Source organism: Lutra lutra, chromosome 3 (genome assembly GCF_902655055.1).
Source record: "Lutra lutra chromosome 3, mLutLut1.2, whole genome shotgun sequence".
NCBI lineage: Eukaryota > Metazoa > Chordata > Mammalia > Carnivora > Mustelidae > Lutra > Lutra lutra.
Genome location: NC_062280.1, coordinates 112,523,768 through 112,550,425, shown reverse-complemented (window position 1 = coordinate 112,550,425; position 26,658 = coordinate 112,523,768). Strand labels below are relative to the sequence as shown.

The 26,658-nt window shown below is 34.9% G+C and overlaps 1 protein-coding gene across 1 annotated transcript in view; it reads left to right on the top strand.

Moving 5' to 3' along the window:
* MAP3K2 (mitogen-activated protein kinase kinase kinase 2) overlaps nt 1-26,658 on the top strand; it is an 82,490-nt gene that overhangs the window by 49,315 nt on the left and 6,517 nt on the right. Inside the window, exons 4-16 of the mRNA XM_047722710.1 lie at nt 176-216; nt 1,535-1,634; nt 7,023-7,136; nt 7,521-7,608; nt 11,113-11,243; nt 12,404-12,483; nt 13,776-13,843; nt 14,230-14,322; nt 15,082-15,288; nt 16,840-16,988; nt 17,364-17,495; nt 21,024-21,153; nt 26,266-26,443. Coding sequence (XP_047578666.1) covers nt 176-216; nt 1,535-1,634; nt 7,023-7,136; nt 7,521-7,608; nt 11,113-11,243; nt 12,404-12,483; nt 13,776-13,843; nt 14,230-14,322; nt 15,082-15,288; nt 16,840-16,988; nt 17,364-17,495; nt 21,024-21,153; nt 26,266-26,443 — 1,511 coding nt within the window. The remainder of the gene's footprint in view (nt 1-175; nt 217-1,534; nt 1,635-7,022; nt 7,137-7,520; nt 7,609-11,112; nt 11,244-12,403; nt 12,484-13,775; nt 13,844-14,229; nt 14,323-15,081; nt 15,289-16,839; nt 16,989-17,363; nt 17,496-21,023; nt 21,154-26,265; nt 26,444-26,658) is intronic.

Below are 26,658 nucleotides of genomic sequence, written 5' to 3'. Positions count from 1 at the left end.
TGGACACAGTCAGTTAATAGGAGTTCACACTGAAAATGAAACATCCTTTCCTCCTCCTCTATTTTAAATGAGTGACCAAGGCAGGGGGCAGGAAAGGGGTGACTAAGAAAAAAAATGACCTAGAAATTCTAGAAATATTATCTGATCTCCGAAATGATTTATCGTTTCATTACAGAATGATGTTCGAGTCAAATTTGAACATAGAGGGGAAAAAAGGTAAGGAAAGAAACATTATATCTTAGTTTATTGATTTAATCAAATGAGTCATAATTAAAGCCATTAGGGGTTTTTTTCTGGACTTTAGTGGAGGTTCATGGCTTACAAATTGAGAGTGGAATAGTCCTTTGTAATGTATAACATGCACTTAGACTTAAAATAGAATCTCTCAGAATTTAGGTTAAACATTAGTAATGATTAATGTTTTTATTTTAAGAAATAAAAAAGGTCATTGCATAATGCAGCCTTTAAATATTACCATTCCTTTTATTTTTACTCGGAGGAAATTAAATATATTTCTGCTCATTGTAATTGTATAATTCCTTCAGATATTATATAGAATTTATGTACATGGAGTTAACATTCATAATTTTGTTTGAGAGACCTCAATCATATGACATGTATTTAATTAGTAACTTTGAGAAATAGAGTTGGCATGGTGGCTATAAATTAATCAGCAAAGGTATAAGCCTAGCCTTCTCCTGGGTATCTCTATCTTAGTGTAGTGGTGGTGGGCGGTGGTGGTAATTGACAACAAAATTGCTAACAAGGTCTAGTAGGAGTTAAAGAAGATGGGATTTCATTTCTGTTATTAGTGTCTCATTAAATTCATTTAATGAAAGAGCTATCCATTTTAAGGACTTTAAAAAGGCTCATAAGTCCTATAACCTGAAGATGTAAATGTGCTTTACACAGAGATGTCTACAAAAATGGGTTATACCAGATATTCCATCCTGTTGTCCAATCTACTTTTCCCCTATTTATTGTTCTTTTATGGATATTTCCTCAGTTCTTTTCCATTTACTGAGCACTGTTTATTAAGTATTGTAAGTACTGGACCGTGAAGGAATAAAGACTAAAACAGACATGGTCCTTCCCCCTTACAGAGTTTACAGTCTGGTGTAGAAATCTACAAGCTTAGCTGCATGCCTCCCCCATGGGCAGTACAGGCCAGTCCTTTACTACGTAGGAAGGAAATATTAGAATTTAAAATTTTTAAATACTTATTTGGGGGATATACTTACATGATATATAGGTGATCAAAAATGTTGAGTTGATAAGGATACAGAAATCAAAATTTAAGTCCCTAAGGAGAAACTTCATTCTTTTTAACCATTTCATTGCATTCCATTATATAGAAATCACATAGTTTAATTTTAATCACGTTCTTCAGTGAACATTTTACAATTGCTTTTTAATATTCATAAAGCGGTTTCAGATTTCATTTTATATTTCTCTACCAAAGAGATAACTGTTTTAAATATGTTACTTAACTATGCCTAAGAAAATTAATTATCTTAAAATTCTGTCTGTATAGAATCCTTCAATTCCCCAGACCAGTTAAACTGGAAGATCTGAGATCTAAGGCTAAAATTGCCTTTGGACAGTCTATGGATCTCCATTATACCAATAATGAGGTAAACTTGTACAGTTTAACTTTCAGTTGCTCTTATTTTGGGAAGTAGTATGTTCATGTAAGAGACTTTTTTTTTTTTTAAAGATTTATTTATTTATTTATTTATTTATTTGACAGATAGAGATCACAAGTAGGCAGAGAGAAGAGAGAGAGGAGGAAGCAGGCTCCACGCAGAGCAGAGAGCCCAATGCGGGGCTTGATCCCAGGACCCTGGGATCATGATCTGAGCTGAAGGCAGAGGCTTTAACCCACTGAGCCACCCAGGTGCCCCTAAGAGACTGTTTTAGGAATATTTATTTAGGGACTGATAAGGTTATGGTATGTTAGAGAAATAAAATATTATAAGTAAATTTGTAAAGTTTATCTAATTGAAATGTTTTTTTTTTTACATTGTGTAAGGCATGTAAAGATGCTATTGTGCAAATAATTGAATGAGAATATATTGAAGCGGGAAACATGTATTATTTAGAAGTTTGCTGCTGGGGCATCTGGGTGTCTCAGTCAGTTAAGTGTCCAACTCTTAATTTTGGCTCAGGTTGTGATTTCAGGATTGTGAGATCAAGCCCCCAAGTCTGGCTCTCTGTTTGGTGGGGAGTCTGCTAGAGATTCTCTTACTCTCTCTCTGCTCCTCCCCAAGTTTCTCTCTCTCTCAATAAATAATTAAAATCTTAAAAAAAAAAAGTTTACTGCTTATCTATGTTTTATTATCACTGTGTGTACTTTTTGGTGAACTGTCTTTTTTTCTCATACTCTACACTCGGCTATAGAGACAATAGAGCTTTAGTAGTTTAGTTAAAACTTTAAAAGGATTATTTTTGTGTTAGGGCATGATTAGATCATTATGTTTATATTTGTGAGTCAATACATGTGATCTTAAGGGCTTGCTCTGGCATTGAGGAGCTCTGTGTTCTGGAAAATCCGCTTTTGTACTTTCTGTAAAACTCAGATTGGATTAGGTAATCTTTGAGGTTTCTTTCAGATCCTATGAGATCTCAAGATCTTTAATCTTAAAATTTTCAGGGACCCAATTTGGTTGATCGGTTAATTTGTTGTTTTCCTCAGAAAATACTTGTTGATTTGACAGGCATAATACTGTGATTTATGAATTGCAGCCCTTCATGGAGTTTATAGACTTGTGGTAGAAGCAGACAAATAATGAGTTATTCAAATATATGAGGTTCTTTGAAGGCCATGCATAAAATACTGTGAACGTGAAAAAGAATAAAGGCAAGGCAAGTAGGTGTTCTGTTTAGATAGTACTAAGAACTGAGGTGGTAATATTTAATTACTGAGACTTGAGGTAAGAAATGCCAAACTTGCAAATAGTTTGAGGGGAAGAACATTCCTGGTAGAAAGAGCAGCTGAGAAAATTGCCTACAGAGATCCTAAATAGAAAAGACTACTATGTTTTAGGAATAGAAAAAGTGCCAATGGGAATGGAGTAATGGTAGAGAGCTTAGTAAAAATTAACTTGAGAAAACATGTGAAAGTGCTTTGCAAGTGTTCAAGAATTGTGCAAATAAAATATTTTCTAATATTAGCTTTTTTTTTTTAAGATTTTTATTTATTTATTTGACAGACAGAGATCACAAGTAGGCAGAGAAGCAGGCAGAGAGAGAGGAAGGGAAGCAAGCTCCCTGCCGAGCAGAGAGCCCAATGTGGGGCTCGATCCCAGAACCCTGGGATCATGACCGGAGCTGAAGGCAGAGGTTTTAGCTCACTGAGCCACCCAGGTGCCCCTAATATTATCTTTTCAAATGAATTATTATTTAAATCAAAAGTATGCTAATTAGTTTTCTAAAGAAACCACTTACAGATGAAAGCAGAAAATATTTTGATAAAGTAAAAATCTGTATTCAAACAACATTCTTGAACAAAGTGATGAGTATCATACTATAGTAATACCTTAAAATTTTCAATTTTCAAGTACTTTTTGTGTTTTCAGTTAGCCAAGAACACCTCTTGTTGCTTGGCCCTATGTTGGCACTTACTGTTTCTGTTGTGCTGCCAGCCCCTGAGACTGAAGGCTATTCAGAGGTATAGCTGTAGGGTCTACACAAAAGTACATTTGGGGTGTTGGGGAGGTGATGGGAGAATGAGACTCAAGAATGGGGTGAGGGGTGGGGATGGATGGGTTCCACTTAACCACAGTGGTAACTTGCTGGATAACACACCCTATATGGGCCTCCTTCCCTGACTTCCCCATTCCCCTATCAGTGTTTCCTAGAATCTTTTCCTGTATAAACAGGCTTGAATTTGATTTCTTTATTTCATGGTATGATTTTAGGGGAACCAGGTTATATCTTTCTTTTTGTTTGGTCTAAAATTATATCATGGGAAACTCTAAAATATCAAGATATATTAAGACTACAATATTGTATTGATCTACCATTCTAGTAGGTTTATCAAGAAAAATGTGATTAGTTTGACATAATTTGTTCGTATTGTATTTGTTCTAGCTCCTACAATTGCTCTTTCTTTTCCTTTCAGTTTGTTTCAAATAATTTTTTCTTGAGTTTTCTTGAGGATTGACATCAAGCTAACTAATCTGTAGTTTGAGGAACCTTCTTCTATTTTCTAAAAAATTGGAAAATTTCTCCATTTTCAGTTTCTTTTTCTCATGCTTTCTGAAGGATTTCTGGTCAGTGGTTCTGCTATTCTGTATGAGTGGCCTCTTGGCAGAAATGTATTAAAAGAGACATTAGGGTAAGATTACGTTGTTTAAAAATTTCTTTGATTAAGAGGTTCCGTGAGACTGACTTCTGTGAGTTAACCATGACAAACTCCATGCATGTCCTTCAATGCTGAGGGACATATAAAGTCTTGGTTTTGTGGACCTGTGAACAAGCAAAAAACTAATTTATACTGCTTGTTATCCCAGTTCTGTAGCTGTTTTTTTCTAGTATAGCATAAATCCCTGTGTTCTAAAAGAACTATTATTCTGTAAACTTGTAGCTTGCCAGAATTGGAACAGTGTGAAAATGTAAGCTGGAATTTGTTGGATTTGTTAGTTGGGCTTCTCTTTATTTAATAGTGTCGAGGGAGAGAGAGAGAGGGAGTGTGTGTGTGTGTGTGGTGTGAGGGTGTTCGGGCAAGGTAAGTGGATTTTCTAAGATCATTCCCATTTTAGATGGTTAGAGTTGAGGGAAACCTCTTTATGGACTATTACCATGTTTCACTATGTAAAATCACATAAACAAATCACTTCTTTAAAATTTAGGTTCTATTTAGTGGCTTCTGGGACTCAATTTTTAGTTTCCAGAAAGGATTTATATTAACTGACAATATATCAATGTTAAAGTAGAGGGAAATAGATTTCAAGAATGAGGCTGGAATGAATTCACTAAGCAGGAAAACGTGTGACTTATTTAATATAATTTAGACAAGCTGGGACTTGTTCTTAACTCTTAGTCCTCATTATAAAATTGATAATAGGTGACCCTAGAACGTTTAAGGGATCACATCAGAACCATAGGTGGTAGTCCAGGCTACCAATCCACATACTCCTCCAGATTGCCCAGATATCACATTAACAAACTGAAGAAGAACAGAATCATTTATGTTACTGAGATTTAAACTAGTGTCTTTAACCCCGAAAGTAATAGTATCTTGGAGAAGTAAACAATCCAATTATTAATGAATATGTAGTTAAAATAGTCGGGTTTTCCCCTCAAATGGAAAACTGGAAAAAAAAATCTTCATTGCTTTAAAATGTTTTCTAGTGCTTAAAATATAATTAAAAAGAATACTAAAGATGGGAACAGGGTATATTATTATGGTTCATAATTAATAGGAAAATGAAAGGATATTCTTTTTCCTTTTATGTTTACTCTATGATACCAGTTATTATTATTTTTCTATTATTAATTATATATTATTATATTTTTATTATTATTTCTATTATTTTCTATTTGAGAAAAATTCTCAAAGAGGAAAAAAACGCCTGGTTAGTGGGTAAATTGGAATAGTACAAAATGACTAAAGTAGCTAAAAAAAGAAATTGGGAATATAATTTCACATACACATTAAGTAAATTTAAGTGGATTGCATGATAGAATTCACATTAGTCCAGAATTCACATTATTTGTGTTTGGCAGCCTTTATTAAAACAAGGGCTATTTTCCATAAAGAAATCAGCAGAGAATGCATACCGTGTCAGCTAATAGGTTTGGTTACAGATGAAGCTTTTACCTTATGACATCCATTAAAACTGTTTACTCTTTGCCATGTTCTTTGTCACTTATTAGTGTCCTTGTCCTAAAGGAATTTATACTGTTAAGGACCCAAACTAACTAGGCGTTTACATTTGTGAAAGGCTTCTATACTGTACTTAAATAGAGCTGGGCAGCAGGTATGGCATATGTTCATTTTTATTCTGTCCATCCTTCAGTGAGATGGAATATGCAGTTGAAGATTATTGATAGTTGTCTTTAGGAACTAAGTTTACATTTTTTTTTAAAAGTTTTAATTCTTAAGTTGTATAAGCATGTTTTTTCATAGACTTCTCAGGTGCTTTTGTCCTTTATTTATTTTAAAGATTTATTTATTTTAGAGAGAGAGTGAATATGCGTGCATGTGAGCAGGGGGTGGGCAAGAGGGGGAGAGGGAAAGAGAATCCTCAAGCAGATTCCCTGCTGAGTGTGGAACCTGACATGGGACTTGATCCCAGGACCCTGAGATCATTACCTGAGCTGAAATCAGGAGTCTGGTGCTTAACCCACTGAGCCACCTAGGCACCTCTGCTTTTGTCCTTTATAACATCTGACCCATTAGAGAACTAGTGAAAGCATGTACCCATATTTAGGGTTTACTTTGGATGGCTGACCCATTTAGCTTATCTGTTTAGAGTTTAATGGTCAAGTCACCAGGGTCAGATATGAGAGCCCCTGTGGACTGTAGATTGCAGATACATTGCTAGTGGCCCCCTCCATGGCATCCGCTATAGATTGATTGTATTTGTGATGTTGATAAGCACTGTAGTTGAGAATGCAAATTCATAGTTGCTATAGGGAAAAATGTGAGTTTAATCAGTGCAGATGAAGATAGTTCTTTTATATAGTTTTTCCTCTGTGTTCTTTAGTGCTGTTTTGGAATGCAGCCTTATGGGAATACCTTAAAAAATTAATCTTTAAATGTGTTTTCTAGAAGAATTTAATTAATAAAGCAAAAAAAGTTTTATTTGTCCTTATTTAGTCTATGATTTTAGTGGGATTTAGGATGGGAAGAGTGAAATAATCTAAATACATTATTCATTCAGAATTTCATTACACTGACAATTCACAGAGCCAGGGTATTTTGAAATTTGTAATTCCATGGTAACAGAGATGCTCTTGAAAGGACTTGACCTGGTGGGATGGTTGTATGATACATTATGTTCCATTTTGTTTAGTTGGTAATTCCATTAACTACCCAAGATGACTTGGACAAAGCTGTGGAACTGCTGGATCGTAGTATTCATATGAAGAGCCTCAAGATATTACTTGTAATAAACGGAAGTGCACAGGTATGAATTGATACTTCTTTCAGTAAGGATTATAGCATTAATGCCAGTGAAAGTCAGTATATGAAACATAGTTACATTCTATAATCATTGGTTCTTTTTAAGTATAATGAAATGTAAAGTTACATACTGAATTGCTATAGCTTATCCTTGCTCCTCAAAACTATGTAGCCAGAATTATAAATAAGTATAATATACTGTACATCTGGAACTAATAGAAATACTAAAAATTTAGGAAGAATTATGCTGGAACTAAAATTTCAGAGAATAGATTTGGTAAGACCTATAAATAATACAGAATATCTGGGTTGTATTTGGTAGGGGAAAGGATTCCGTTTGAAGCCCCAAAGGGGAAGAATAGCATTAATCATCCTTTTTCCTTTCTAGGCTACTAATTTAGAACCGTTGCCATCACTAGAAGACTTAGATAACACAGTATTTGGAGCAGAGAGGAAAAAGCGACTTTCTATAATAGGTAAGAATGCTAGTGTCTGAACCATAAAATGGGCAGTTTCTCAGTTTCTTCTCCATCCTTTAATGTATGTAACACCTAAACATAACCATGATAAATAGCAGCCTGCCTCTGTACTCTGTAATTTTTCTCAACTGTGTTCTAGTTTCTGATATTCCGTGAACAGTTATATCAAGTGTTACAAGATTAGCAGTCTCCAACTTAAATATTTGTTTTCTTTATGTACTTAGGGTATTTTAATATTTAAAAATCCAAGTAAAACCTCAAAGAGGTTTTAATTACACAAATAAATTGGAGGGAAGAAATTAAAAGAAGTAATTCTAGTATACTGAAATTAATGGATGGACCAAGTTCATAAGACTTTCTCTAAGTTTTAGTCATTGCAGTCCTATCAGAATGAATTGCTGAGAATTTCCAGATTATTGCTTTATTAGTATTCAGTATTCATCATTAATAATAGATTGTTAAAATTAAGCTTGTAGTATACAAAGAAACGATGGATTTTCTGTATTGTCAGTTTTGAAGGAGGTCTAGTAGAGAGGTGTGGGCAAGGCAGAGGAGCTCTAAACTCCCTAGTTCTGTGGATCTTCTTCAGTTAGTATAAAACATTAATTATCTGCATTTTTTATGTTAAAAATATTACATTGCTCAAAAACCACTGGTGTAAATGTTTTTTAACAGGGCAGTGAGTGTGATCATTTAAGACAGCATGAAAACAAATGTGAGGGATGGATTTGAAAGGGAAAAGTAGAAGAGGAGGTGAAACAGATAAGAGGGAGAAAGCAGAAGAGGGGGCAGAATAAGAGATGTGGTTGGGAATCCAAGACTAGTAACAGAAGAGGATTGTTAATAACAAAAGAAAAGATTAAATTGGTGTGTGGGACCCTCCAAAATCTGTTATTCATCTTCTGTTCCTTTCTGATAGGTGTGAGGTGATATCTCATTGTGGCTTGATTTGCATTTCCCTGATGATGAGTGATGTTGAGCATCTTTTCTTGTGTCTTTTGGTAAAGAAAATGAAATGCGACGAAATTCGAAGAAAAGCTAATTTGAAAAGATATATGCATCCCTGTATTTATTGTAGCATTATATATAAGCCAAGATATGGATACAACCTAAGTATCCATTGATAAATGAATAGTTAAAGATGTGGTGTGGATATATATACAATGCTATATTACTGGGTCATTAAAAAAATTAAATTAAATAAAAAATTAAATTAAAAAAATAAAATTAAAAACAAGTCAGAGAAACACATATACCATTTGATTTCACTTATATGTTGAATCTAAAAAACAAAACAAATGAATTAACAAGCGAAAAACCAGACTATTAGACACAGAGAACAAATGAGCATTTGTCAGGGGAGTGGGGAGTTGGGCAAAATAGGTGAAGGGGTTTAAGAGGTACAAACTTTCAGTTATAAAATAAGTCACGGAGGTGAAAAGCACAATGTAGGAAATATAGTCAATACTATTGAAATAACATATGGTGATAGATGCTAACTACACTTAACCAGTGGTGAGCATTAGAATTGTCAGATCACTATGTTGTATACCGTAAAGCTGTTTTAACATTGTATATCAACTAGACTTAGGTAAAAATTAAATGAATAAATGAAAAGAAAGATGGGTTATCAAGTAAGGAGATGAAGAAACTTTCTTCACAGTTTTTCTTCCCTATCTCCTTTTAGTAATGAGTATATTGATCTTCTTTAGGGTATATGGAAGGAATAAAAATACTAGGGACAGTGTGATCATAGGTGTTACAAGGCTTAAGTAAACCTCTGGCTCAGAGTTGAGTTCCTAATTTCAGAATCAAGTGGAAAGTTATGTTTTCTGTGCACATTCCTTGGTAATCATTTTGTTCTCTTTCTCCCTATCTCCTCCTCACTAACAAATGCTGACATATACTTACAGTGACCCCTTTTAATAAGGCAAAGCCTTTTTGCTTTAAATCTGACCAAAACTTAAATGCTCATATAACTTTCCTATATCTTTAGTAGTTTAATTTCAAAATATTCAGAGAAAAGGGGGGAGTTGTGTTAATAAACATAGTGTTATTTCTATAAAATCAGGTAAAAATAAAGTGGATTGTTGTCTTATAAGAAATGATATGATTTGTTAGATGAACTACATTAGATTTTCTCATTTTCAGAACTGTGAAGAAATTTAAATGCCAGGAATGTGGCTTATCATAAAACTCAATTTTAAAGTATCCCAGAATAAAAGTCAGAATTCCAATTTGAAAATAACAGGGCCTAAGGAATTTAAGAGTAATCTCACTTTAGGTTTCTGTGGGGTTTAAAAAAGATTTTTTTTTTATTCTGTTCAGCTAACCAACATACAATACATCATTAGTTTTTGATGTAGTGTTTAGTGATTCGTTAGTTGTGTATACACTTTAGGTTTCTAAAGATTAAGGAAAGGGAACAGGAAGAGCATCATGGAGCCAAATATGCAGAGCATATGTTCAGTATGAGGGATTTTACCACCATAATACCCTTGCAAAGGAGGATTTAGTCTTTTTTGTTTGTTTAACCTAAGTGCTGGCTTTATGTATTTTTTAATCTATTTTTTTAAATTAAAGTATGATTAACATACAGTATTATGTTAGTTTCAGGTGTACAATTTAGTGATTCAAGTTCTGTACATTTCTTAGTGCTCATCAAGATGAGTGTACTCTTTTGTTTTTTTTTAAATATTTTATTTATTTATTTGAAACAGAGAGAGATCACAAGTAGGCAGAGAGGCAGGCATAGAGAGAGAGAGGAGAAAGCAGGCTGCCCGCTGAGCAGAGAGCCCAATGCGGGCCTCGATCCCAGGACCCTGAGATCATGACCTGAGCCGAAGGCAGAGGCTTAACCCACTGAGCCACCCAGGCGCCTAAAATGAGTGTACTCTTAATTCCCCTCACCTGTTTCACCTATCCCCCCCCCCCCCACCTTCCCTTTGGCAACCACCAGTTTGTTCTGTGAGAGAGGAGGGATTTAGTCTTGTGTTGACAGCTGAGGAAATGGGTTGGTGGGGATTGGGCAACTTCACCAAAGACATACAGTTGGTGAATAACTTAGAACTGAGATTTAAACAGGTCTAAAGCCCACATTTTTTCTACTACATTATGATGCTTTCCATAAATCCCCTTAAAGGGTAACATATATCTAGTACAAATGACCCTTAGAAGTTCAGAAGCAGTGGCATCTAAAAATCTTTATTATAATATTAGCCCCATAATACAGTTGTCAGCAGTTAGAGGAATATACCACCTAATAAGTATAAATAAATATTACAGTGAGGTTAATTATTATAGTAGGGTGGAAATTTTAAAAAAAGGTATAAATATATTTGCAGATTTATAGAAATGTTTGGATAAGTTTTAATAAAAACTGAATTTTAGTGGCTAAAATTATTGGTACTGCAGTCCAGAAATCCTGTGTGCATATTTAATTGAAACAAAAATTAGTTCCCAGTTGATATTTATAAAATTGTATAATTTTTTTCCTTTGAGGTCCCACTAGTAGAGATAGAAGCTCCCCACCCCCAGGATACATTCCAGATGAATTACACCAGGTTGCCCGGAATGGGTCATTCACCAGTATCAACAGTGAAGGAGAGTTCATTCCAGAGAGCATGGACCAAGTAAGCAAAAGTTGGATGTCATTTTTCATTTCACTTAAAGAGATGTTGTCAGGATTTGTGTGGTTTGGCTGGTATTTTGTATGTGTGTGAGTGTGTGATCTTTTCTCCCATCCCATATCTTCCCTCTTAAGTGAACAAAATAGTAAAACACATAGGAAAATGCCAACTAAGTTACATGAGCCTGTGTGCATTCATGTATAAAAAAAGCTAGAATAAGGCTGGTTTTCTTACTCTACTCATCTATAAATAAATGAATGCATTTATTTGTAATTGTGGGGTTAACATTCAGATTTTTGACATTTGAAAGATACAGTAAAACTGCAGATATTTAACTTTGTGAAGCTTAGGCTTGTCAACTTTGTAAAACATTTTTAAGTGTTTAATTATGTAGTAGTCATGGTTTCATTATTCTCAGTTTGAGTGGGGCTGTTCAGTGTTCAGTGGCAGTTATGTGAAATCTTTTAGCTTTTAATTATTATTATTTTTTTAATTTTATTTTTTATAAACATATTTTTATCCCCAGGGGTACAGGTCTGCGAATCGCCAGGTTTACACACTTCACAGCACTCACCATAGCACATACCCTCCCCAATATCCATAACCCCAGCCCCCCTCTCCCAACCCCCCTCCCCACATCAACCCTCAGTTTGTTTTGTGAGATTAAGAGTCACTTATGGTTTGTCTCCCTCCCAATCCCATCTTGTTACATTTATTCTTCTCCTACCCCCTTAACCCCCCATATTGCATCTCCTCTCCCTCATATCAGGGAGATCATATGATAGTTGTCTTTCTCCGATTGACTTATTTCGCTAAGCATGATATTAGCTTTTAATTATTTAGCTAATAGTCTATAGAGAAAATATTTTTCTCAGGAAATTTTGAAGTTGCCTACCTATAAGGGATCACTTTTTAAAACATTAAAAAATTAGTAACTCGGGGAGGTGACTGCTATTGGATAGGGGGTCTTTTGGGTACTGAAAGTGTTTTCAGATACTGGTGAGAGTTGCACAGCTCGCAATATACTAAAAACCACTAAATTGCGCACTTTAAATGGGTGAATTTTATGTTATATGAATTATATCACAATAAAGCTGTTTAAAAGAAACAGTAACTTTTGGTTATATCACATTGAATCATGGAGGAACTCTTTATTTTTCTAGATGCTGGACCCATTGTCTTTAAGCAGTCCTGAAAATTCTGGCTCAGGAAGTTGTCCATCCCTTGATAGTCCTTTGGATGGGTAATATTGATTGTAGTTTTTATATTTTAATATATACGGGTAAACGTGTATATATAGTATGTCAGAGGAATGTAATTGATACTTGTTTATACTTAGGACAAATGAATTTTTTCACAGTTTGGACAAACCCCTTAACCTTCTGGGGCTCAGTATCTTTATTAGGTAAAATGATAACTTAATTATAATGAGTATTTCTGCTTACCAGAATTCTATGTTTGAAGCTAAATGCAAACTTAGAATTTATGGAGTTTACTTTTAAAAATCTGTTGGTGGGATGCTTGGGTGGTGCATTTGGTTGAGCTTCCAATTCTTGATTTGGCTCAGGTCATCTGTTACCCACCCCCACCTTTTCCATGCGTGCGTGTGCAGACATGTGCTCTCTCTCTCAAATAAATAAATCTTTAAAAAAATACTTTGAGTTTTGGAGGTTTCTTGAGTTGTTTCACCTGTTCATAATTAAGTTCATTCTGGCACCAAATTAGTAGCTTACTTTCTTGGTAATTGTGGCCCAGTATGTTGGCTGTCATTTAAAACTTAAGTACTTTTGTGAAATAGCTATTCGGAATTATAATCTGGGTGAAGTTGCAACTATGAATTTTTTGTTACAGGTGCTCCTCCTCTCCTGGTATCAATAAACAGTGTTTACATGTAGCACACAGAGTCCATAAAATCTTTACTTATTTGCTCTCCTCTGGGATTTCTTTTTGGAGCAAATTCTGAAAATATAACTAATACTTTATGGGAATACACATTTAATTTTCTTTTACCTGTGCACATGAAACCTTTGTCTGTGCCCCTGTCTACCTCAAGATAGATATTGAAACATTTAAGAAATTCAGGAAAATAATGTGAAAGCTGTATATTGAGCACTTAATATTTCAAAGCACTGTCCTTAGCACCATGCATCATACATACCCACTTGATGAGTTGGAAATTATTATCTTGTTTTTATAGATATGGAAGTCTCAGTAAGTTGGCAGGTATTCCAAGGTTGCAACTGCTAGTTAAGTGGTAGAGCTAGTTTTGAAACACAGGTGTTTGCCAACAATCATAATTCCAAAACTTATACTTTTACTGCTATACCCTATGGGTTAATTTTAAAAGCCAGGCTTTTGCCTCCATGGACCAAATAAGTGTTAAAAAAGAAGTCTCTTTTTTTCAGTTAACATTTCAGACTGAGCTCCTTTATTCTTATGTGTATGTATATAGGTATAATTTCCACACATACTGATATTTTAAATGTCTTATTTACATACTTTCTGTTCATTTAATGTGACATTTTTTATTTTTAGAGAGAGTTATCCAAAATCACGAATGCCTAGGGCACAGAGCTACCCAGATAATCATCAGGAATTTTCAGGTTAGACTATCCATATTCTATGTGTTTAAATATTTATGTCATTAAACAATGCTTTGGCTGGGAGGAGGAGGGGAATTTAAAAAAATAATAATAAAAAGTGTGTAAATGTATCTTTATTTAAAATTAGAGATATTGGGGGCACCTGGGTGGCTAAGTGGTGAAGCCTCTGCCTTTGGCTCGGATCATGATCCCAGGGTCTTGGGATCGAGCTCCGAATCAGGCTCTCTCTGCTTGGGGGGGAGCCTGCTTCCCTTCCTCTCTCTCTGCCTTCCTCTCTGCCTACTTGTGATCTCTGTCTGTCAAATACATAAATAAAATTTTCTAAAAAAAAAATTAGAGATATTGGACTTTTTAAATTAACATATAACTTACTTATATTTCAATAGACTATGATAACCCTATCTTTGAGAAATTTGGAAAAGGAGGAACATACCCAAGAAGGTATCATGTTTCATATCACCATCAAGATTATAATGATGGTAAGTTTCTGGCAATTAGACCACAGAACAGGATCTTAAAGACTCAAAATTGAAATTTTAATAAACCATTAGAAATAAATTTGTTCCTAAATCATTTAGTTTTTTGTTGAAAACAGTTTTTAAAAGGAATTAGGTAACTAAAACTATAATAACATCTTAGGTTTATGCCACCTTATTTCATAATACTTACCTTTCCCTTAAAGGTGTAATTAAAAATGATATTAACTAGAAAATTACTCCTTGATGATGAAATTCATACTTGATTTGTACTTTTAAGGAAAAAAAATGCTACCTATAAATTTTCTAATTTTCTTATAATTGGAAATAAGAATAAAGTAGATTTTTTTTTATCCAGAAGTAAGAGAGCACAATGATTTTATGAATGTGTGTGTATGTTTTAACAAAAGAGATTGTTTGAATTTATATTCAGATCCTGTTTTTCCCCACTTTTCATTTCTGATTTTTTTTTCTTCCTTACCTTTTCTCTTCCTTATACCTTGTATTTTCATTTTTGACTTCATGATTCAGTGTTAAGGATATTTTCCTTGACCTTTAAAAGAAAAATACTACTCCTTTTTTTTTTTTTAAATACTATTCTTAAGTTTAAAACATGTAATCAAATAAGCATTGCTAGTTCTATTTCTTAGCCTTGTCAAGTCTAGTCACAAGACAGACATTTGTACCTTATTGTACAAATTTTAAATACTTTCAGTTAGAACATGAGTAAAATTGTAAGATAATTATATTTTGATTTTGTAGGTCGTAAAACTTTTCCAAGAGCTAGAAGGACCCAGGGGACCAGCTTCAGATCTCCTGTGAGTTTCAGTCCTACTGATCACTCTTTAAGTACTAGCAGTGGAAGCAGTATCTTTACCCCAGAGTATGATGATAGTCGAATAAGAAGAAGGGGAAGTGACATAGACAATCCTACTTTGACTGTAATGGACATCAGCCCACCCAGCCGCTGTAAGTAATAGAAATTGGCACAGTGAATGTTTAGTAGAACCTCAGCAGAACTTTATAGTATTAAAAGGAATAAATACCAAATCAGTCCTCAGGGTGAGGCAGACTTCTCAAAAAAGGTAAAAAGCATGTTTCTAGTTGGTTGGAATATCAGGTATAAAAGCACAGTATTACTGCTAATTACTTTGGCTGATTCTTTTCTCTTTGTTAGTAAAATTGTTACTAACTTGTCATTTATTTAAATATGACCATTAAGATGTAATCTAGTGGGGAGAATGGTGTGTAGAGAAATGATTATAGTACAGTATTTAATCTAGATCTTAAATGTGAGTAGGATTCACCAGTTCAGGAGGTAGTATCTGCAGGAAGACATGCCATGTTCTGAGAATGGGGAATAGTTCATTTTTGGCTAAAGTGGAGAATATCTTACTTGAAACAATAGGAAAAGGACTAGGATGGTAATTAAGGCCAGATCGTGGAGTATTTGGACTTTATCATATAAGTAGTGCATACCAAGATTTGTGCTCAAAGGTATTTATTGCAGCAGTATTTGCATACTTCACATTCGTCCCTTTTGTGCTAGTCTTGTCATATTTGACTTATACATTTGTCACCTTGCTTTAGACAGCTATTTTTTGAAGTAATTAAAAATAAGAGAAGAACATTATTTCTGTAAAGATGTGATGTAAAGATGTGATGTAAAGACCATCACTTTATTTCTGTAGACCCAAGATATAATAGATATAATCTATTATCTGTAGATAATAGATTATGTAGATCCAGGATTCTACCAGGTATCAAATTCTTAAAAGAATTGCCTTTAACCTTTCTTGTGATTTAACTCTGCTGGTAATTAATTCTTTTAGCTTTTATTTGTTTGAAAAAGGTCTTTTTCTCCTTTATTTCTGAAATATTTTTTTTTTCTGGGTATAGAATGCTGGGCAGTTTTTTTTTTTTTTTTTTTTCCTGTTAGCACTTTAAAGCTATTTCTCCATTTTCTTCTGGCTTGTATGCTTTTTGAGGAAAGGTCTGCTGTAATTCTTATCTTTATTCTTCTGTATTTATTTATAATTTATGTACGTATATTTATGTGTGTATGTATTTTTCTTTATTCTCCCCTCTGGCTGCTTTCAAGATTTTCTCTTGTTAGAATGAGACTGATACTCTTTCCAGCTTTCTACATTGTAAGCAGATGGAAAAATAACTACAAATATTGCTGCAGTAAAGATTAGAAATAGTGCACCTGACAATCAGTGGTATTCTGGATTGAGTGAAAGATGCTATTACATTTTTAATTGTGGAAGGAATATAATCTCATTGGAAAAAATAAGACATGGGGATATATGAACTTGTTTGCACTTCAAACTCTCAGAAAATTGACTAAGGCAAAAAATTTTCAAAGTGATGATCATTGTGAATTAGGATGATCATGATTTTCCCTTATTATATCTAAGCTTATTCAATTAAGGATATCACTCATGCAGTTATTCATTTAGTCCTTAACCATTTGTGTGTTGTCTGGCTGTTTCATTTTAAGATGATATTCTTTTTTAGCGCCTCGTGCTCCAACCAACTGGAGATTGGGCAAACTGCTTGGCCAGGGAGCATTTGGCAGGGTCTACCTCTGTTATGATGTTGATACAGGGAGAGAATTGGCAGTTAAACAAGTTCAGTTTGACCCTGATAGCCCTGAGACCAGCAAGGTAAGAATCACTGCACAGGCTGCTTTGTCACATTTATAAGAAGCATTTTTACTAAATAAATATAACATTAGAATTTTTGATTTTTCTTCATACAAATTATTTGCAAAATAAATCAGTCTGTAATTAGATATATTTATCTACTTTGTACTGTGAATTGTTTTTCTCGTTAAGTGCTCATATTCCTAATCTGATTTATTTTTGCTTTAATATACCATCAAGGACTGTTACAGAAGTTACTGTTTAGAGACTTTAAAATGTTTATTCCTTGGGAAGTAAAAATTTCAGAATGAGATCACCTTGATGGTCCATGAAGTTCAAATGTTTTGCTTTTACTAGCAGTGCTTTAAAGACTTAACAGTGAGTTCTGTCTTTCAGGAAGTAAATGCACTTGAGTGTGAAATTCAGTTGTTGAAAAATTTGCTGCATGAGCGAATTGTTCAGTATTATGGCTGTTTGAGGGATCCCCAGGAAAAAACACTTTCCATATTTATGGAATATATGCCAGGGGTAAGTTAGTACATCATTTGAAAATAGACATCATCTTTTTAAAGTCTTAAAATGAGGAAAGAAAAACAAGAACTTTGATTATAAAATGTAAAACTGTAAGGACATTTTGGAAGTTTTGAATTACAGCTGGGTAATATAATTTTGTTCAATATCTTCATTTATCTTTGTATTTTTAAACTCATTTTTATTTTTATATATTTTTTAACTCATTTAAAAAAATGCTGAAGTATACTAAAATAGGTTATATATACCACAGCAGTACATCCTCAGATTTCTCTAAATGCTCTTAAAATAACCATAGTAGCTAGTTTAATGAAACCAGGATCCAGTCCAGGATCACACATTACCTTTAACTGTTATGTCCCTTACTTCTTTTTTAATCTAGAACATTTTTACATGACATATATTTGACAGAGACTAGGCTAGTTCTATTGACAATCTCATCTCATAGATTTCTCTGATTGCATCCTCATGGTGGTGGTTAATTTGTTCCTTTATCCTCTTACTTCCTATTAACTCCAAGTTAGAGCTAATATCTAAATTAGATTAGGAGACATACTGGTTGTTCACTGTTAGTGATACGAAGAATGAATACTAGATTAGGATGTTTGACATCCGGATTTCTCCAGTGTAAAGTTTTGTTTTTTTCTGAAGACCAGAAAGTAATCTGAGCTATGGTACATAATGGCACATAATGGCACGTAATGGCACATAAGAATATCTAGTTCCTGGGGTTCCTTGGTGGCTCAGTTAAGTGTCTGACTCATGGTTTCAGCTCAGGTCATGATCTCATGGGGTTGTGAGATTGAACCTTGTGCCCTACATCCAGCTCCACTCTCAGTGGGCAGTCTGCTTGAAGATTCTCTGCCTCTGCCCCTCCCCCACTCGTGTGCTCATGTTTTCTCTCTCTTTCTCTCTCTCTTACCCCCATCTGTCTCCCTCTGTCGCTCAAATGAATAAATCTTCAAAAAAAAAAGAGTATCCAGTTCCATTTCAACCATTTATCTAAGGTTTTTTAATACAGATTGGTAATCATTGCCTAAGTCAGTAGTTTCAGTAGGCGTTGCAAAATGTGACTTGTCAACTGTCATTCCTTCTATGTTATTTTTAGTATTTGTAGGGTACATTTTAATAATTGATTTTCAAGATGGTGTTATACTTACCCATTTAAAAATACATGTATTCATATAATTTACTCGGTTGTATATATAAGGAAAAGATTTGATTTATGGGTCTTTAAGTGGATTGTTTATTAGAATTATATGTTTCCGGGCACCTGGGTGGCTCAGTGGTTTAAGGCCCTGCTTTCGGCTCAGGTCATGATCTCAGGGTCCTGGGATGGAGCCCCACCTCGGGTTCTGTGCTCAGCTGGGAGCCTACTTCTCCCCTCTCTGCCTGCCTCTCTGCCTACTTGTGACCTCTCTCTCTCTGTCAAATAAATAAATAAAATCTTAAAAAAAAAAAAGAATTATATGTTTCATGTATCAGGTTGCAGTTTAAGCTTATGGGTCAGTAAAAACTGTGGATCAGTATCTGGTAGTCGAGGTCTTAATCATCCTGTTTCACAAGATCAGCAGTTAACTTTCTTATCATCATGAATAATTAATTGTTTATTTCAAAGATCCTGTTGACAAAGTAAATTAGTTTTTTTAATTCCTTTGGAAAACAGAGGGGTGGGATGTATTAAATGCCATAGAAATTTTGAAGACTTTTGACCAATATATATTTAAATTAGAAACAAAAGGATAATTCTGAATAGGTGTGAATAGGGACCCAGATTGTTGAAGATAAGATTAAATGGTTAATTGGCTAGAACTGATTTACATCACAAATGGAGATGGGTAATGTTATAGATTTATCAATCTTAAAACTAAGGACTATTCAGGAAGAGGTATTAGATCATGTTTCTCATTAGCTCTGCTTGTTTTTATAAGAGCAACTATCTCTTCAAAGTATAGGTTGTCACTGAAATAATTTTACTGAAATAATAATAGTTCATCAACAATCTTAAAATGAATTATACATATGCCAAATCTCATATATGGGCCAGACGTACATGATCTTAGACTTTACTGAATTTCCAAGTTTGTGAATGATGCTACATATTTTCTCTCATTAAATTTAGTATGATGGATCTCTTTGTGCCCTAAATTTCATGCTTTGCACAGATTGTTGTTCTGTTTTTCAGTTTTCCCAAATGTAGCATTCTCTTCCTTAGTTTATCTAGAACTACTTTCAGAACAGAACCATAACTTTATTTTCTGTCCCTGGACTATCAGTTGATTTCTCTGACACAGAGTTTTTTGCTGGCACAGTACTTGCAACACATTCTGCGTGTCACACTGAAGAAGAGAACTGTTTTTTTGGTACATGGGAGTAAATAGCACCAGTGGAGCTGTTAGCAGCCAGAAGCCACTGGCCCAACTGCTCAAGGCCCAGAAAAGCCTTAAGTCTGTCACTCATTTTGCAGCCTACAAGTATTTAGGGGCTTATTATCTGGACAGCTCAGTTCTAGGCGTGTTATTTTGTGTATTATGACAAGTAGAGACACAGTAAATAGACTGAACAAACAAGCCACATTGACTTACAGGTGCTTGGCTGCCTAAGGCTTTCCACACATGTGTTTGCAGGTGTGAGTCAACAGAATTGCATCTTGCTGTCCTGTCCCTTCAGGGATTGCTCATGAATAGTGGAAACAGCAAATAGTTAAACCTATAAAGTCTAGGGATCTACTTTCATGTAATACAGTACACCGCGGGCTAGAACTCAAGGAAAGGCAGAAACATTTGGATATATTCTCTGTTAAAAAGAAAAGATTTTGTCCTTCAGGAAGCATTTCATTCCCATCTTTTAAAATGGTGATTAGTCATCAGATTTTCACGTTGGAATCTAGAGTAGGGAAGGTTTTTCAAAATTCAAGTGCCAGTGTCTCACCTCAGAGTGATTCAGCATTCTCAGAGATGGTACCTCATCCTGCCTTAAAAAACATGTAAGAAAATTTGAAATTCTTCTTTAATACATTTTCACATGTTTTAAACTAGAATGTTGAGTATAAAAGAAAAACTTCAAAAATCTCATATGTGTGTTGACTATTTAATCATATCCATTCTTTCTCCTAAGAAGTAATGTAGCAGATATCAAACAAAATAAGATTCAAGTAGGGAATATGGAGAAGAGCAAGCAGGAAAAACAAAAATACATTCAGGGCAAAAAAAGCAAGATTTTAAAAAACATGATTGCAAGGAACAAGAGATAGAACCAACATAATCATGAAAACAAGGTCATCAATCAAAAAAATAGTTTAAAAGGCTTCTTTCAACTATGACCATATTCTTCCACAGTTCTAGTCAGGGAATATAGTAGAGTTTATGTTGAATTAGGTGGCCTGTAATGTCCTTACTGAGAATTCCTGTACTCTCCAGCTAAAGCCTCCCACTCACAACTGCAGATCCTTTAAAAAATAAAGATTTAATAGTAGTTTTTATTTCAAACCATACTATAGTTTTCTTTTGTTTTCTTTTATCTTAGGGTTCAATTAAGGACCAATTAAAAGCATATGGAGCTCTTACTGAGAATGTGACTAGGAAATACACCCGTCAGATTCTGGAGGGCGTACATTATTTGCACAGTAATATGATTGTTCATAGAGATATCAAAGGTAAGTAATGAGATATTTTTTATTTTACTTACACAGTTTTTTTTTTGTGACTCTGAATGAAACAAGTGATATGAGTGAGAAATTTAGCATTTAAATTACCACGTCTGCCTTTAAAACATCTTAGGAAACAATTCTGCTTTCTCACTGACACGGTCAATATTCCGACTTGTCCTGATGTTCACATCTCCACAAGTGAGTAGATCATCTATGGGGGGTCCACAGAATCAGTAAAGATCAGATGATCATGAAAATGAGAGTATGTTTTCATACATAGGACATAGGCATTAGAATATAGTGGTTAAGAGTAGGGGCTCTTACATCAGCTGGCCTGATGCAGATTTGGACTTTATCCATCATTGTATATAACCTTGGACAAGGCACATAATCTCTCTATGCCTCAGTTCCTTGTTTTTAAGGAGGATAATAATAGTGTCTCACTCAGGGATTTTGTATGGATTAAATGATTTAATCTATATAATATGCTTAAAACATTGTATTTAGAAAACCCTCAAAAGTTAGCTATGCTGGGGCGCCTGGTTGGCTCAGTGGGTTAAAGCCTCTGCCTTCAGCTCAGGTCATGATCCCAGGGTCCTGGGATCAAGCCCCACATCGGGCTCTCTGCTCAGCAGGGAGCCTGCTTCCCTTCCTCTCTCTGCCTGCCTCTCTGCCTACCTGTGATCTCTGTCTGTCAAATAAATAAATAAAATCTTAAAAAACAAAGATCACTTTATTTAATCAGTCAGTAAGAATAAATACGCACACACATGCAGTTGACCCTTGAACAACACAGGTTTGAACTATGTGGGTCCTCCAATTTTGGATTTTTTTTTCATATATAAACTGCAGTACCATAAATGTATTTTCCTTATGACTTTAACATTTACTTTTCTCTAACTTATTTTATTATAAGGATATAATAGATAATACATACAATATACAAAATACATTTTAAAGGTATGTTATCAGTAAGGTTTCCAGTCAGCAGTAGGCTATTAGTAGTGTCACATCATAAATATGGTCATATTCAGGCCAAAGAGACATTTCTACCCAGTTTCTGGTGACAAAGTAAAATCTGCTGCAGAATGCCTGAGCCAAATTGCTTGTATGGGATGGAACTTGCTAGTGAGTCTGAGAGAATGAGGACATGGCTTGTGTTCTAAAAGAAATAGGAACCTTTCACCTCAAGTTCTGCCCAGCTTAGACCTTACTAGTCAAGTGGTAGCTTAAAGAACCACAAAGGGAAATTGTTTGATTGTGAATTATTCTATTAGGAATAAGCTCTATTCAAGCCAGTTTCTCTTGCTTTCATAATGAGAAAAGGTACAGGAACTGAGGACAGCAACCCCTCAGGGGATCCTCATCTAACCTTGCCAGAAAGAGTGATAAACTATTCTGGTAAATGAGGCTGGAAGCAAGCAGATTTATAAGAGAAAAACAAGATATAAAACTGGATACGCAATATGATCTCAAGCTTGCAAAATTAAAGTATGACCTAGGAGAAGAATTTCCATATAATTAAGTGATTATTTCCAAATAGCAGGATGAGTTATGGTTGTTTTCATTTGTGTACTTTTTACTTTTTCTGTATTTCCCAAATTTTTATAATGTGCAACTTTTTTTAAGTAATTTTTTTCTTTAATTTATTTGACAGACAGATCACAAGTAGGCAGAGAGGCAGGCAGAGAGAGGAGGAAGCAGGCTCCCTGCTGAGCAGAGAACCCGATGTGATGCAGGGCTCCATCCCAGAACCCTGGGGTCATTACCTGAGCCGAAGGCAGAGGCTTTAACCCACTGAGCCACCCAGGTGCCCCATAATGTGCAATTTTTATTTATTTTTACTTTTGATTTATTTTTCTCATTGCACAATTTTTTTTTTAAGATTTTTTAAAAAAATTTATTTGACAGGAATCACAAGTAGGCAGAGAGGCAGGCAGAGAGAGAGAAGGGGAAACAGGCTCTCTGCTGAGCAGTGAGCCTGATGGCGGGGCTCCATCTGAGGACCCTGGGATCGTGACCTGAGCTGAAAAGGCTTTAACCCATTGAGCCACCCAGGTGCCCCTCATTGCACAATTTTTATATGGTGAGGGAAAAGGAAAGATAGTTGGTTGCTTTTAAAGTTTAAACCCATGAGTTTGGGGTGCGTTGGTCATGATCCCAGGGTCTTGGAATCAAGTGCTCCATCAGGCTCCCTGCTGGGCAGGAAGCTTGCTTCTCCCTCTTCCACTCCCCCTGCGTGTGTTTCCTCTCTTGCGGTGTCTCTCTGTCATATAAATAAATACATAAAATATTTAAAATAAATAAACCCATGAATTCATAATGAAACTTAAGATAAAAACTATTGATTATTGTTGCTAGGGAACCAATTTGTTATTTCATAATAAGGTTCCTTTACTCTGCTTTTGTGTTACAGACTGTACTACGGAGGACTAAATCCTAGATGAAAGGAGACTTACCTTTATAGAAGTATATTGGCTAACAAATGAAAAAGGAATAATAGAGTAGTGCCATTTTGCAACCACTAAGGAATTACTAGATACAAGTACTAAATATGAACAATTGTTGACATCACTAAAACTGAGATAGTCCAGCATTATGTACTTCTTATTTGTAGAATAATAACATCATCTACGTAAACATTTTTGCCAAAGAAATTGGACCTGAATCTGATAAAGCGTGTAGGTTCAGCTACTGAGTTTTAGAACATATATAGGACAGAGGAACATGTTAAATGACTCCTTAGGATGGAGTCAGCAAGATCTAGACCATAAGAAAGCTGTAGGAAACAACTTAGATTCATCATAAATTATAAAGAAAAAAAGACATTAGAGGGAACGTTAGATTAGGAAAGACTTAAAAGGTAATTCAGTGAATCTCAGTGTATGGACTTTATTTGGATTCTGATTTTTTTTTTAAATGTTAAAAATAGTATATGCTTAATAATATTAAGAAGTTATTGTCCATTCTTTTAGGTGTGATAAGTTTATATTTTAAAGACCTACAGTAAACTATTTGTTGATCATACTGTGTTGAATTTGCTTCTGATAATGAGAGGGAGGAGGGAGTGGCTAGCAGTATGTGTGGTGGGGGAAGATTGTCCTGATGATTGTTGGGGCTGCATTATGGGTACATATACTATCTTGTCTGCTTTGTATGTTTGAAAAGTCTCCTTAAAAGCTTACTTTTAATGTAGTTAAAATGAGCTTTAAAAAATTAGAAAGTTATTTTGGGAGCTTGGCTACACATTTTCTCTTCAGCCCTTCATATGAGTAGGCTCAGGACTGCTCCTTCCCAGCTCACAGCCTGAAAAAACTGGTTTGTTTGTTGTTCTTCCTTTGGCTAAATATTTTATAGGCAGTGGCTTTTTTTGACAGAATCTTTTCTGTAAGTTTTGGATGATAGGAGATATTAAATAGGCAGTACTTTTTTTTGAGGGTCTGGTACCATGGCATGCTTAGGCTTATGGCATGCAGAGAATGGATCCAGTATTCTCTCTAGGAGAGAGGCTTTGGGGAACCATGTTAACTAGCCTGTTAACTAGGCTGGGGAATTTGCTGGGAGAACAGAAAGACAAGTATAGAAGTCCATGGTGGGGATGAACAGTCTGTATCCTCTCTGTTTTGTAATGCAGATTTTTCTCTACTATTCACTCTGCTTTTTAGAGGCCATTAAAAAAAAAAGGATAAAGGGACAAATAAGTTTAACAAAAAATATGGTTAAGCTTATGTAAGACTTAAGAATAAAAATAATTTATGTAAGATGGAAACCAACTTTATAATCCTAGAAGACTGAGTTCAAAAAATGATAAAAGGGAGAAACAAGAATAAAAAGTAAATGAATCCAGCATCCAGATCTTGATTTCTGATACCAATCACCACTAAAGGGAACCAGGGCTTCTTGGAGGAATGACAGATTCTAGGACTGGTGGAGGAAATATACAGGTTGAAGCCAGAGCATCTTTAAGCGCCAGAAAGTAAGAAAATGCTTAAAAACAACAAAAAACCCAAACCAAATAAGAATGCAGTGATTCAGGGTATGGCAGAGGGACACAGAAGCCAATTCAAAGAGCTCCCAATGGCCAAAGCTGGAACAACTTGAATAAAAAATAAAGTCATATTTGATTATGACTCAGAGTATAAAATAAATATCCATGTGGTCATACTGATATAAATGAAATGTTGAATGAATAAATGCAAGAAAGGAGACAAATATACCATACAGAATAATTACAAATAATTTATGCAGCTACTCAGCCTGGAGCACAAATCCTCACACCTTGATTGTGGGCTGTGCGTAGTGAACTTCTTCCAAAGAGTGCTGTATGGGAAGAGGGGAAGGGTAACTCACCGTGGGGAGTTCAGCAAACTCTACCTCACACCCTGTGATCAAGGTCCATTTATAGTAAATAAAATTTAAAAGTTTATTGTAAAACTAAACAAAATTTTAAAACAGAAAGCTCAAAGCTTACTTAGAAGAGAGATTAAATATAGAGACATTGAGCAACAAAATTAGTATAAAACAAAATCCAATACTAAGAAAAACTGGAATGTAAGATAACTAACATTAAATTACAGTAGAGGGCCCCTGGGGCTAATAATACATTATATGTTTATTTAAAAAAAGATATAAAAAAATTACAGTAGAGGGGAAGGTGCTAGAAGTTGTTGATTATGAAGGTCCCAGAGGAAGTTCCTGAGGAGAAGCTAGCTTCTCAGGGAAATGAGCTGCAGAATGGGCTTTGTCACAGAGAAACTGGGGCTGAGAGCCTCTGTTGCTTTCTGTATCCTCCTCTGAGCTTCACATTCTTAGCCCTTTTCTCCTTTTTCTTCTTTGTCATCCTTACCTCCTACTGGCCCCAGCCCTTACCACTGATGAGCCTTCTTAGGTGCTAAAGCATACACAGCTGACTCTAAAAATTTAGTGTTTGTGCAGTAAATTCTTAATGAGCCCTGGTTGTGTGACTGGCATTATACCAGGTACTGTTGGGAAGACAAAAAGCAGCCTCATTTTGGAGACAGACTGATGAGTCTACTAAGTAATTATTTGCCATTGTTTTTTTTTAAATTGCAAGCAGCCAAAAAAAGTAATGAATTGAGGATGTTTTCATATTTTTAGGTGCAAATATTCTGCGAGATTCAACAGGCAACGTCAAACTAGGAGATTTTGGGGCCAGCAAACGGCTTCAAACCATCTGTCTTTCAGGGACAGGGATGAAGTCTGTCACAGGCACACCATACTGGATGAGCCCCGAAGTAATTAGTGGAGAAGGCTATGGCAGAAAAGCAGACATCTGGTAGGTTTTGATGTTAAGTTTGCCTATGTACTATGGTGAGTGCTGTGAATTGGGTAAGACGGATCAATCACAGACCTGTACCCCTGAAACAAATAACACATTATATGTTAATTAAAAAAACAAAAAACAAAAACACCTGCCTTCTTACATAATTCCACCCAAAATGGAAGTTACTGAGCCAGATTTAAATGATCTTTGGTGCTTTTGAAATAGGA